The sequence below is a fragment of the Neoarius graeffei genome, chromosome 19 (assembly GCF_027579695.1).
Source record: "Neoarius graeffei isolate fNeoGra1 chromosome 19, fNeoGra1.pri, whole genome shotgun sequence".
NCBI classification, from domain to species: Eukaryota; Metazoa; Chordata; class Actinopteri; order Siluriformes; family Ariidae; genus Neoarius; species Neoarius graeffei.
In genome coordinates this window covers 21,930,822-21,945,790 of record NC_083587.1, presented here as the reverse complement: position 1 = coordinate 21,945,790, position 14,969 = coordinate 21,930,822, and the positions used below count along the sequence as shown (strand labels likewise).

Below are 14,969 nucleotides of genomic sequence, written 5' to 3'. Positions count from 1 at the left end.
CCCGCCTAGAGTTTCCCAGGGCCCATGCTGACAAAGACAAAGACTACTGGGACTCTATACTCTGAAGTGATGAGACTGATGGCTTTTGGAACTGATGGCTTCAAAACTGTACGGCGTCGCAAAGGTGAGGAATACAAAGAAAAATGCCTGGTGCCTACAGTGAAACATGGTGGTGGCAGTGTCCTTATGTGGGGCTGCATGAGTGCTGCTGGTGTCGGGGAGCTGCATTTCATTGATGGCATCATGAATTCACAGACGTATTGCTCTATACTGAAAGAGAAGATGCTACCATCACTCCGTGCCCTTGGTCGTCGCGCACTTTTCCAACATGACTAAACACACATCTAAGGCCGCTGTTGGATTTCTGAAGAAGAACAGGGTGAAAGTGATTCAGTGGCCAAGTATGTCTCCTGATCTGAACCCAATCGAACACCTATGGGGAATTCTGAAGAGACGAGTTGAGCATCACTCTCCATCCAGCATCCAGTCACTAAAAGAAGTCATTGTTGAAGAATGGAAAAAGATTGATGTTGCAAAATGTCGCCAACTTGTTCATTCCATGCCTAGAAGACTTGGTGTTGTCATTAAAAATCATGGAGGCCATACAAAGCACTAGATGTAGTAGTTTTTGTTGTGGGGTGTACTCATTTTTGCACCACCCTAATTTGAGTAAAACTGAAAAATGTGTAATCTAAGTTATATTATTAACCTTACTTTCACGTTATAAGTTAAACAGACGTTATATTAAACTTTGTCTTGTCAACATTTTGGAAATTGTTTGTGTTCATTGAGATATTGTTTAAAATGTTACTTTTCAGATGGGGTGCACTCATTTACGCTGAGCACTGTACTTGTATAATAAAAATACATTTTTTTGTTAAAGACAACATCTCTTTTAATATTTCTCTACAGTACTAACAAGACACCATATGGACACACGACTCACAGTAATTAAACATCTCGGTTTTGTTTTTTATTTACCAAAAAAGATTTTGCAGGAATAGAGACAGCTGGTGGTGGAATTTTCTCTTTCGTTCATTTGCATAGTAATTAAAAAAAATCCTTTTCCTGCGTTATACTAAACAGCACTGAGATATTATATCATATAGAATGACTCCTGAGTACAAAATATTTGAGGATTCATATCCACTACGTAATAGTAACACTGATAACATCATATTTGAAATGACTGAATCTGGATCTTTCAGCTTAACACATGGAGTTCATCGGCATTCTTCAACATTTCAACGTGAAAACGAATGTCCACATGTCTAATTTATGCTTCTAGAAAACAAAGAAAGAATACACACGAGTACAGACTATAAAGGCTTTCAGCCTCTTCTTTATCCATCTTCCTTGAGTTCATCTCAAAATCGAAAGCAATAACACACCAAAAGTCAGAGCTTTCTGTGAGTGCCACAGAGGCTTTGTCTCATTTCAGATATAATTTCTATAACAAATGCTATGAAGTGTCTGGTTTGATTGACATGTTACTGATTCAGACAGCAGCCTAGAGACAAAAACATCCCACGTGTTTTGATCTTCTGTCTGGAATAAGATGGAGCCTGGAACCACAACAATGTGGGTTTTAAAAAGCTCTGATAACCCTGATGCGGTGAAGAGAGGCACGGATACGGTGAACCCCTCAGAGACTGAGAGTGGGTGGGCTTCCAGACACAACCCTCAGGACATGTGTGTGCGCGTGTGTGTGTGTGCGTGTGTATGTGTGTGAGAGTGTATTTGTGGGAGAGGCTGGACTACGGCTGCTCGATATCCAACATGACTCTGGAGGTTGAGAAGTCATGGGTCACCGTCAGGGGGTGGAGGCTGGCACAACTTATACAGTCTAGAAGAAAAAAGAGAAGTGAGATTACAGATTAATAGGTGGAACCCAAAAACAGTGCACAGAATCTACAATCGAAATAAAAATCATATACAAAATATTTAAGACTGCACTATAGACCATCTGACAACTTTATTTGTTCCACTTTTACCCCTTACACCTAATCAGTCACGCAATTATCCAATGAGCCAGTCATATGGTCGCAGCACAATGCATAAAATCATGCAGATACAGATCAAGAGCTTCAATTAATGTTCACATCAAGCATCCTAATTAGGAAAAAAGTGACCTTGGTTGACTTGGAAGCTCTGTCAGTGCCTGATGGACAGGTTTCTGTATTTCAGAAACCTGTTGATCTCTTGGGATTTTGGTACAAGCTGACATTAAGGCTATCGTAACTCAAATAACCACTGTTTACAACCGTGGTGAGCAGAAAAGCATCTCAGCATACTTCAATACCTGACACTGACGGGTTACAACAACACAAGACCACATTGGGTTCCTGTCCTATCAACCAGCACAGGAATCTGATTCAGGGGAGCAGGTTCTGCTGCAACAAAATGGTACTAGATGATACTAGAAGCCTGCCTAGTGTGAAAAGCTGGTGGTGGTTGTGCAATGATGCGGGGAATTTTTTTTTCTAAAATTTAGTCCATTTAATATTAAACAGGCATTGTTTAAGTGCCACAGCCTAAGTCTAATCTAAATAGTGTCGCTGGTTACATATATCCCATTATGGTCACAATTTACCCATTGTATAATGGCGACCTCCAGCATGAAAATGCACCCAGTCATTTCTAACTGGCTCCATGAACAGTCTGAACAGTGAGTTCAGAGTACTTCAGTGACATCTCCAGTCACCAGATCTGAATCCAGTAGAGCACATTTGAGATGTGTTAGAACAGAAAAGCAATAGTCTGGTGTATGGTGTTCCTTCGAAAGTTACATATACTGTAGTACAAATATACAGTGCTGTGCAAAAGTCTTAGGCACATGTAAAGAAATGCTGTGGAACAAAAATGGCTTAAAAATAATGAAATGAAATGTTTCAACATTAAAAAAATACTATAAACAGTAATCAGTAAGCCATAATAAATGAAACAAAGTCAGTATTTGGTGTGAGACGACCCTTTGCTTTAAAAAAATAATGTAGTCTCGGGTCCAGTGAGTGCAGTTTGATGCGGAAATGAGCTGTAGGTTTTACTGAGCATCTTACAGAACCAGCCCCAGTTCTTCTGGACACTTTGACTGTCACACTTACTTCATTTTGTACCAAAACCCAGCAGCCTTCATTAGGTTTTCTTTTTTCATCTGAAAAGTGGTCACTTATGTAATATGCTGCTCGGATACAAACTTTTATTTCTGGAACATTTAATTTTGTGCTGGAAAAAAACAAACGTTTGGACTCTACAATGTTTTTGTAATGACTCGATAATGTAGAAGTCATAAAACAGAAATCTATAATAAAGTTTGAATGAAAAAAATAGGGTGCCTAAGACTTTGGTACAGTACTGTATATTTAAAATTTTATTAGAAAGGTTGGCTATTATAAGGTGGTGTCTCTGCACATTCACATGTTCACACAGTCTTCAGTCTTGGGCAGTTTTATTAACCCCGCCGACAGTAGTGGGAGGGGTTATTATTTTCACCTGTGTCAGTCTGTGTGTGTGTGTATCTGTCTGTCTGTCTGTCTGTCTGTCTGTCTGTGTGTCTGCAAGATATCTCAAGAACCAATGGATCGATTTGGACCAAATTTTGTACGTGTTGCCAATCACCCAGGAAGGAAACCATTAAATTTTGGAGGTCAAAGGTCAAAGGTCAAGGTCATGGCAGAACTTCACAATTTTCGCCCAATGTATTTTAATAGGGAAAAGGCGGGGTTTGCACTCGTTAGAGTGTCCCTGTCTAGTTTGTACATAAAATAATGTCAGAAATACATTTTAAACTAGGTATATCAGACGCTCGCTGGCCGTGCTGTGAAAACTGTGCATGCACATGCTCATCAAAGTTTCCAGATCTGTCATTGCTTAACTTTTGAATATTTTCTATCGTGAAAAATATAATTAAAAAACGTATAATATCTCCTTTAAAAAATAAATGTATCTGGTTAAGATCTGTTCAGTACTTTGGGAGTAACGGCAGGTTGAAGTCAGTACAAGAGAGTTCACTCTCTGCTCACGGGATGTCAGGAAAGTGCCGGTGCTTTTTGAGTCACGGGAAAGCGCTCAGGCTCTCTCTCTCTCCTGATCGGTTTCCGACTGGATTACTTGTGAAGATAAATCAGAAAACTTTTATAGAGATGTTCTCTCACTCTCACTGTTTTTGATGAAGGACTCAGCAAAATTTTCCATCAGCTGGTTTTTATGTTATGATTCATGGGAGACTTTGAAGTGAGTTTTCATAGCTTTACCTACTTATTTTTTTTCCAAATCAAACTGATTCCTGTAAATAAATAACTATTTTAGAATGTAACTGGAGTTGCTTTGATGAAAAATATTGAGATCTTAGTGGTCGGAATTATATTTTAAAAAACCAGAAGTCAGAAACGTGAGTGTCAATTTCAAATTGACACTCAATTGGAGTCGTTTATTGGCTGTGGATCACAGTTTTTTCGAGGTTCGCCTTGAAAGCTGTGAATATTATAATTTATATTCTTTAATATAAACACTAGTAGGCCTTACTTTTGAGAAATACAAAGGCCTACAGAGCACAAAGAGGGTATTAGAAATAATCTTTTATTACTTTTTTATTTTGATAGAGAATGGTAGATGTGAATGACATTCAGTGCTTATTTATGCATATTTTATAATTAACAGTGATTTCTCCTTCTTTGTGATGTATAAATGAGAGTTAAGATCAGCTTTATATTGCACAAATAAAGCCATTTGGTGAAACTTTGAAGAAGAGAGTATACCGATTTAACGGTTTTACCTAATTAGCATAATTAATACTAATTAAATACTGATTTGCATTATTTGGTTTTACTAATTTTCAAACTTAGTATTCAGTATATAACCATCTATGTGCCGCCAATTTCCATGTAAATATCTTGAAAAATAGAATGTTATAAGCCATTTGATCTCATTGGTTAATGAGGCCCATTTTGGACCATGCGATCCTCATACAGAATATTACGGCAGTTTTCTCAGAATTAAGCCGTTTTTTTCAATCTTTGATTTGTAATATCTCAAGAATGGATAAACATATTTTAATTCGGTAAAAAGTATGTTGCTCTGCATTCAATTCTGAATTCAATGAGCCTCATTTCAAGCAGTTTGGATTTAATTTGAATTTTCACCTGATGTGCCTATTTAAAGACAGAAATAATTTCATTATAATACAGAAACTCGTTCATTTTTGTAAAAACAATAAGGTTAGTTGTACTAGATCACTAGATCACACTAACAAATAAAACACACACACACACACACACACACACACACACACACACACACACACATATATATATATATATATATCATTCTCATCTCATTATCTCTAGCCGCTTTATCCTGTTCTACAGGGTCGCAGGCAAGCTGGAGTCTATCCCAGCTGACTACGGGCGAAAGGCGGGGTACACCCTGGACAAGTCGCCAGGTCATCACAGGGCTGACACATAGACACAGACAACCATTCACACTCACATTCACACCTACGGTCAATTTAGAGTCACCAGTTAACCTAACCTGCATGTCTTTGGACTGTGGGGGGAAACCGGAGCACCCGGAGGAAACCCACGCGGACACGGGGAGAACATGCAAACTCCACACAGAAAGGCCCTCGTCGGCCACGGGGCTCGAACCCGGACCTTCTTGCTGTGAGGCGACAGCGCTAACCACTACACCACCGTGCCGCCTCCTTTAGAATTGTCTATATTTCTGCATAAATATGACCAAAAACATCATCAGATTTTCACACAAGTCCTAAAAGTAGATAAAGAGAACCCAGTTAAACAAATCAGACAAAAATATTATACTTGGTCATTTATTTATTGAGGAAAATGATCCAATATTACAAATCTGTGAGTGGCAAAAGTATGTGAACCTTTGCTTTCAGTATCTGGTGTGACCCCCTTGTGCAGCAATAACTGCAACTAAACGTTTGCGGTAACTGTTGATCAGTCCTGCACACCGGCTTGGAGGAATTTTAGCCCATTCCTCCGTACAGAACAGCTTCAACTCTGGGATGTTGGTGGGTTTCCTCACATGAACTGCTCGCTTCAGGTCCTTCCACAACATTTCCATTGGATTAAGGTCAGGACTTTGACTTGGCCATTCCAAAACATTCACTTTATTCTTCTTTAACCATTCTTTGGCAGAACAACTTGGGTGTTTAGGGTCGTTGTCTTGCTGCATGACCCACCTTCTCTTGAGATTCATGCCCTGTCCACACGGCAACGGATTCAGGTGAATCCGATACAATTGTTTATCGTTTAGGCCTGGCGTCCACACGGCACCGGCGTTTTGGGTGCCCCAAAACGCAATCTTTTGAGAACGGGTTCCAGAGTGGAAAGATCTGGCAACGTTGCCGTTGTGAAGTCGTCTGGATGAGTAGAACGGATTTGTTTACGATGACATCACAACCACATGACTGTCAGTGCTTCACGCCGGGTAGAAGTGTAACGAACTTGATGCAAGTTGTCAACAAATCCTATAACTTGGTTCATGAAATGCGCTTACAAAATATTTTCACTGTGAATATTTATTGTGTAATGGTGCAAAGTGTGAGAGAGAGAGAGAGAGAGAGAGAGAGAGAGAGAGAGAGAGAGAGAGAAAATAGCCCTTAGGGCAGAGTCAATCCCGCCAGCAAAAATAGGGAAAAAAAGGAGCGATCTCACCTCTTCAGATGTGGGTTTAAGTCCTACAATACATTCCTCAAAAAGGGCATAGAAGAACAAATTAATCCATCAACGTGTAGCATTCAATTTATTCTGGACCATTAAAGATGCCGCCTTCCGCGTAGAATCATACGTCATCCTCGCCGCCATATTGGATAGGTCAAAGCGGAGAATAAAGATGCCTCATTCATGTGCTGCGTTTAACTGTACCAACAGGTTTACCGTCCAAACGAGATCACATGGGATTACCTTTCACAGGTGAGACTGGAAAAATACTTTTCATTGTATTTGGTCATTATAATGTAATTTTACGAACAGATTTTCCTGACTTTGTGGCTAATATGAAGTCTCGCGCATAATAGTTTATGCGCATGCGTCCTTACTTCTTCTATTGTTCTGGTGTCTCTGAAGGGACCGTCTTACAGCGCCCCTAGAGGTGTGGCATGTGTATTGCATCGTTTTCAGCAAGCGTTGCGTTGCCATATGGACCTGATATTTTACTGATCGTTGCCCATTTGGACGCGATATTTTTTTAAATAACATCTTGTTGCCGTTGTCGTGTGGATGTAGCCTCAGTTCATGGACAGATGTCCTGACATTTTCCTTTAGAATTCGCTGGCATCATTCAGAATTCATTGTTCCATCAATGATGGCAAGCCGTCCTGACCCAGATGCAGCACAACAGGCCCAAACCATGATACTACCACCACCATGTTTCACAGATGGGATAAGGTTCTTATGCTGGAATGCAGTGTTTTTCTTTCTCCAAACATAACACTTTTCATTTAAACCAAAAAGTTCTAGTTTGGTCTCATCCGTCCACAAAAATTTTCCCAAAAGCCTTCTGGCATGTCCACGTGATCTTTAGCAAACTGCAGATGAGCAGCAATGATCTTTTTGGAGAGCAGTGGCTTTCTCCTTGCAACCCTGCCATGCACACCATTGTTGTTCAGTGTTCTCCTGATGGTGGACTCATGAACATTAACATTAGCCAATGTGAGAGAGGCCTTCAGTTGCTTAGAAGTTACCCTGGGGTCCTTTGTGACCTCACCGACTATTACACGCTTTGCTCTTGGAGTGATCTTTGTTGGTCGACCACTCCTGGGGAGGGTAACAATGGTCTTGAATTTCCTCCATTTGTACGCAATCTGTCTGACCGTGGATTGGTGGAGTCCAAACTCTTTAGAGATGGTTTTGTAACATTTTCCAGCCTGATGCGCATCAACAACGCTTTGTCTGAGGTCCTCAGAAATCTCCTTTGTTCATGCCATGATACACTTCCACAAACATGTGTTGTGAAGATCAGACTTTGATAGATCCCTGTTCTTTAAATAAAACAGGGTGCCCACTCACACCTGATTGTCATCCCATTGATTGAAAACACCTGACTCTAATTTCACCTTCAAATTAACTGCTAATCCTAGAGGTTCACATACTTTTGCCACTCACAGATATGTAATATTGGATCATTTTCCTCAATAAATAAATGACCAAGTATAATATTTTAGTCTCATTTGTTTAACTGGGTTCTCTTTATCCACTTTTAGGACTTGTGTGAAAATCTGATGATGTTTTAGGTCATATTTATGCAGAAATATAGAAAATTCTCAAGGGTTCACAAACTTTCAAGCACCACTGTATACACACACACACACACACACACACACACACACACACACACACACACACACACACACACATTTCTGTTGTATTTGTTTTTAATTTGCTATTTCATTTAATTTTTTGTCTCACTAACTTCAAGCGAAAGTCAAAAGAGAGACTGGGTGCAAACTTGATTCATGGACATTCCACAGCATTAAACTGTAACTATAAATGGATAAAAAGCACAACATGCCAGTTATTAATAAATTAAAAATTCCAATCTTTCGCTATTTGCTGTGATATAAGAGCAATAAAACACCTCTGCTTTGTGTCAGGTTGCATCACACTACGCTGCTGTGGATTATTTTCCTATCACAGCACACCTCCTGGTGTTCTACTGGTTCAAGAAGAACCTTACGGACCTGACAGCGGTTCTCTGTTCTCAATCTTGGAATTTGAGGTTCCAGGCACTTCACTGAACCTGGACTTATTTATATAAAATTTAAGTCAATCAGTAAAACATTTCTATTTGACTGCCCTGCTGTGAAGACAACATTATAAACAGTTTATTCTACTGGATACTTTTTGATTCCACCACGCTGCCAAACACATGGTCAGGCCATGAACATGTGAAGCTGTTTATTATAGTAACAGCTTCCAGCTGCTCATACATCAATACTAAAGCAAATTACTGTCATGTGGAGCTCATGTGAACATGATATACAGTGTGTAGAAAGGAGCACACGTCCAAAAAACTAAATTACATTTTCTCCAGTGTTTTAGAATCTCCATTACACCTCATTCAAATTTCTTCGAGGTCTGAGGGGAAAACCACAATCTGGAGTTGAATGTGTGTGTGTGTAAAGCAGGCTGGTTCTGGTTACCTTGGCACCGAAGACGGGGTTCGGTCTCTCACTCCCAGGTTCTTGGCCGAGTTCTGCACTCTGGCGCCCTGAAAAACAGAAAGCCATGATTACAAATTACACACATGCCTGAGAGCAGGTCAGCTTTTATACAGTATGAAGATCGACGGATTTGAGAGGCTGAGAGACTGAACAACAAACAGCCGAGGCAATAAGTAAACACCCCCAAAGCAAGCAGCAGAACGCCATACACATTTCTTTTTCCCACTCTAACTTTAAAAAATAATCAATCAGCCAAAACAGGGCACTGCACCGGAGCTACAAGGTTAATGTCACGAGCAAATAGTGGAAGCTTATAGCCTCTGATTTAGGGCTGTGCAACCTGCACGTCTGAATCGTTACACACGTCAGACGTAGGTACTTACATGGCATGGATGAAAAGTTAGAATATACAGTATACTACTGTATACTGTTTACTCTATATACTCAGTCATCCAGGTCATAGTAAACCGTAGGCGTTAAAGAAGGCAACTGGACTTTCTTGAAATTCTTGAAGATGTTTCACCTCTCATCTGAAAGGCTTCTTCAATTCTGTCTGACTAGTGGGGAGTTCCAGGTATTTATCCTCTAGTGGACCAAAAGCAACCCTCAGGGGAGTTGTTGAGGTCACATGGGTTGTTGAGTCATCCTGTAGGTGTAGGTCACTGGGAGACGGGTGTGAATGGTGTTAGCAGCCTAGAGGGTCGTTAGGGTGATCTGTGGGTCATTGGCTCTCTCTGCCATCATGCAAGTCATTGAAGTCAGCTGAGTTTTGGTGTGGATGTGTATTCAGTTTTCTGGGAAGTGTGCCAAGGACTGCATTATAGGTGGTTGATAAGTGGTGTCTCAGATCACCTCCTCTGTTCAGCAGTGGTTGGTCCAGGTTGACGAAGATGGCTTCTTTTACTCCTCTTTCAAACCAACAGTCTTCTCTGGCTAAAATGTGTACATTGCAGTCCTGAAACGAGTGTCCTTTGTTACTGAGATGAAGATAGACTGCACGTGTAGACCTACGCCTACAGGATGACTCAACAGCCCATGTGACCTCAACGACTCTCCTTAGGGTTGCTTTTGGTCCACTAGAGGATAAATACCTGGAACTCCCCACTAGTCAGACAGAACCGAAGAAGCTTTTTGGATGAGAAGTGAAACGTCGTCAAGAATTTCAAGCAAGTCCAGTTGCCTTCTTTAGCACCTACGGTTTACTACTGTATAATATTCTAGAATTGGTTAGAAGATGAATTATTTTCTATAATTAATTTTTCTATAATTTCTATAGTAATAACTGACACAGGGATGCTTCACATGATCTAATACTAATAATAAACAGACTATTTTTAAAAAAGTGTTGTTATATCATATAGAATAACAATTTTGATACGGTGAAACTTTCTGTAAGGAGATATTTAGTCTCCAGTGTCAGCGTGAAAGTCTTCCGGAATTTCAGTCTCTTTATCACATGAATTAACTTGTCTCAAGGATGTTCAAGTCTAACTACAGATGAGTTTCTGCAAGAAAATGCGAGCGTGATTGCTCCACAAAAAAAAGATGAGCGCAGCTCATGATGGATGGATGGATGGATGGATGGATGGATGGATGCGGGGTGAATGGTCTGAGTTATGAAATTAATTTTGGTGGCTCTCTATCGAAGCATGACCGAACAGGAAGACTCTGTTTCCAAAACTCCATATATTTCTATGAAGCCAAAAATGCATGGCCATCAATGGGAGACAAACTGATGGATGAAAAGCAAGAAAAAGATGAATGCTTGTCATAACTGATTTGATGTCCGTGTTGGGTGAGCTGTCCTGTCCTGACATGATATAACATTTGACATTTGGTGGCTCTCTGATGAAATGCGACCCAGCAGGAAAACTCTGATTCTGGAACTCCATTCATTTCAATAGAGGAGGGAAAATTATTTTTAAAAAATGAGAAAACGAGTGCGTCTTTCCAAAACTTGCATCCAAGCACACCATTCAGGCACAGGACAGACGAGCTGAAGTTGGTTTAGGGTCAGTACAGTATTTCAAAAACTGCTGGAGAAGAAGCATGGCAAAAAAAGTTGTCTGATGGATAACAATAGTGTGCTTGCCATCACACTAACTACTAATGCATAAAAAAAATGACATTGTTCATTAATTAAAAAAATATTAAAACCATTGGCAATTTGCTGTGGTATAAGAGGAAATCAGACACTCTGGAACTTGTTAACTACCTAGTATTGGAAAATACTCAACTTTGGGGTGTCAAGCCACATAAAACCATCTCACTGTTGATAGATTTCCGATAACAGTGCACGCCCAAGTGTGTTATTCCTTACATAATGGTGTTACTGAGCCAAATTATGTCTTACAGCTGTAAACTTGTACGAGTTGTTTAGATTAGATTAGTCTCATAGTTCCAGTGGAAAACCAAACACTTCCTGACCAATCAACTACCAATCAAACATTTGGCATTGGCTCTCTGGCAGGCTTGAGGTTTAAACTCTTAACCTTTTGCTTACAAATTCCCCCACTTACATGAGAACCACCGCTTCTACATTATAAAGAGAAGATAAATTAGATTAGCGATAAACAGAGGATCATGTTTTCATTAAGTGCAATCTGCCCAGCTGGAGGTGGTTTAACAATTACGGCTTAAATCGCCATTCCTTCTCATTTTAATAACAATACTTTATACATGTTTATACTCAATAATTTTCTTTCTTCTCCCGAAAGCATAAATCAGTACAGTGTATCATTTCACCCAGATGCTTCGATACTATCATTTTGAAAGGAAAGACAATGGATCCAGTGCTGCTGAGCAACTGAACCCATGACTTACGAGTTACATTTATCTCAGGCACTGACCTCGTCAGATTCGTTCCTTGGATGCACTTATAGCAGTAAATTACAGCACACACTGTGCTCACAGATAGATGAATCACTCTGTGGTGTTTTAATAGGTATCATTTTCACTGCAGGTGGAGCTCCATCATGTCAGATAGGTGAGCGGCCCACCTGCGATCTGATGCAGATGGAACGAAAACATAAATCTTCGCCATTTTACGTACTTTAGCAGTTTCTATAAATAGTTTGTGTGTAGGACAGTGGTTAGGAGTGAGGGAGGTGAAGCAGGTGAAGATTCAGCAGCAAAAATACAGAGGAGAAATACCGCCGTAGACATAAATTAAATTTGGGCCTTTTATCCAAAGCTATTTAACAGTTATTCCATGAAATCGAGTCGTACATGAGCTGATAGCCGATGAAGTGCCTGGCACTGAGTCGGCTATAAGCCATGTACGACGAGATTGAGTGGAATAACTGTTTTATTCTATCCACGTTCACTGGATTTTGAGAAACAGAGCCTTTTTTTTTTGTTGAAAATTTGAGTAAACAAACCAGTGAAATGACAGGAGCAATTTGTGAAAAATGCTATAATAATAATAATAATGGGGTGGCACGGTGGTGTAGTGGTTAGCGCTGTGGCCTCACAGCAAGAAGGTCCGGGTTCGAGCCCCGTGGCCGGCGAAGGCCTTTCTGTGCGGAGTTTGCATGTTCTCCCCGTGTCCGCGTGGGTTTCCTCCGGGTGCTCCGGTTTCCCCCACAGTCCAAAGACATGCAGGTTAGGTTAACTGGTGACTCTAAATTGACCGTAGGTGTGAATGTGAGTGTGAATGGTTGTCTGTGTCTATGTGTCAGCCCTGTGATGACCTGGCGACTTGTCCAGGGTGTCCCCCGCCTTTCGCCCGTAGTCAGCTGGGATAGGCTCCAGCTCGCCTGCGACCCTGTAGAACAGGATAAAGCGGCTAGAGATAATTAGATGAGATGAGATAATAATAATTCTTGAAAAATTTTAAAAAAGATACGTTCTTCCCATCAAATACTTTCATTCCATATTTTGTTGCTTTTTTGAGGGGTTTTGTTTTTATTTCGTCCTCGGTTGGTTGGACAAGACACTCCGCCATTTTGTTTTTCTCTACTCGCGGTCTATGAGCTGAGATCCTAGTAGTAGAGCAGCCAATCAGAGCGCACAGTTGCTCATATCCAGTGAATGTGGATAGAATAATTCCATATATACATGTGAGGTATTAGATGTTTGATAGAGAAGTTTTAGAACTCGCTGTTTGTGAAGTAAACAGAAAAAACAGACTGTTCTTCAAAAAGGAATAAACTCCACCATGTTATTTTTGACACTGGAGCCTGATTATTAAAAACAGTAATACATTATGGAGAGAATGGATTGGAAAATTCACTTTAAAACCTTGCCATTGTTTATGGCCTTGTTTAATAAAAAAAAATCCACACACACTGATTTTAATGCGTGCTTATTAAGATGAATGAATACATTTCTGTAAGGTGCTTTGGAGACGCTGTAATAGATGGACCTTTCTGACAACCCCAGTGTGAGGCACGGAACAATGAAACTAATAAGCGGATGAATATGGGAGGTTTAGTGACAGTGCTTTATATTTATATGAATGTCTTAATTAAAGTCTGAGGAGGAAACTGGAGCACAGCCTTGTCCCCCAGGGCAGCCTGGTCCACTGAATACTTAATTAAAAATCTATTCAAGATACATAAGGTGGCCTAGAGACACCTCTACAAGTCTGCCGTCTCCCCATTGTTCATTCACATGCTAGCAAAATCTAACACAGATCTGAAACAAAGCGTAACTGCCTTTGTTATTTTGCCGCACTTACTGTAGATGCTGTCAGTCAAAGCTTTGGACACGCCTACTCGTCGAAGTTTTCTTATATCACCCGTCCATTTGTTTGTCTGTCTGATTGTGCCTTTATACATCTCTCTGCTCTACTACATGTCCATCTATTTTCTGTTTATCTGTCTGCCAATTTGTACGTTTGTCCATCGTTTTGTCTGCTCACCGTTCGTTTTGTTTGCCTGTCTGCCTATTGGTCCATCTTTCAGTCTGTCTTTTGGGTCAACTTGCTGTCTGTCTGCTCATCAATCTCTTTGTCTGTCCATTTGCCCATAAATCTACCTGCCTACATGCTGTCGGTCTGTCTATCTGTCTGTCTGTCTGCCCACCTATCCATCCATCCATGCATCCATCCATCCATCCATCCATCCATCCATCCATCCATCCATTTGTCTGTCTGCTTGCTGTGCTTACCCATCTGTCTTTCACAATGCTTTTTACTCTACACAACCATTTCAAGCACCTCTCTCTCTCTCTCTCTCTCTCCTGTTGTTCTCTGTCTAAATGCAGCACACCTATTTGAATATGACGCCGTGTCTAAAGGACAGATGTCTCACTGTGTCCTTCCCTTCTTGGCTCCGTGCCACTGTGCTGTCTTTTTGACCTTGCGGCTCCACCTCAACTGTCCTTAGACAAACGTGTGTGTGTGTGTGTGTGTGTGTGTGTGTGTGTATCTAGTGATGTGCAGAAACACAGCAGGTTCCTCACAGAACTTCTAGTAAAACCCCTCCTCTTCTGAAAGCTCCATCATCTCTGTTGTAGCCTGGAACCTAGTTCACGAGAACTATCAAACACGAAGGAGATGACCAAAACAGAGAGAGACTGAGAGCTTATACTAACAGGCGTGAAGAAAAGGACACATACAAGAGAATTCAATCCTAGTCCTAAACCTGTTCTGCCAAAATAATTAGGATTTGATAAAGTAAATCCCCAATTATGCAAACAAGAGCAGGTTTCATTTTCACAAATGCAATATGCACCAAACTAATTGGGTCAACAACTTAAAAATAGCAGCACAGGCCTTTATCTAGCGGCGAGATTGATGACAAGCTTATGCTTTTCTGCACTACAGTCACACAAGTTC

General features: G+C 40.5%; 1 protein-coding gene across 3 annotated transcripts in view; it reads right to left on the bottom strand.

Moving 5' to 3' along the window:
- Positions 1 to 910: 910 nt before the first annotated feature.
- The window catches only part of prex2 (phosphatidylinositol-3,4,5-trisphosphate-dependent Rac exchange factor 2), a 266,799-nt gene continuing 252,740 nt past the window's right edge, over positions 911 to 14,969 (bottom strand). For all 3 annotated transcript variants that reach the window (XM_060899865.1, XM_060899866.1, XM_060899867.1), the window contains 2 exons: positions 9,167 to 9,234; positions 911 to 1,846 (listed from right to left, as the gene is read on the bottom strand). In XM_060899865.1, the coding sequence (XP_060755848.1) occupies positions 1,801 to 1,846; positions 9,167 to 9,234 (114 nt within the window). In that variant the 3' untranslated portion in view covers positions 911 to 1,800. The remainder of the gene's footprint in view (positions 1,847 to 9,166; positions 9,235 to 14,969) is intronic.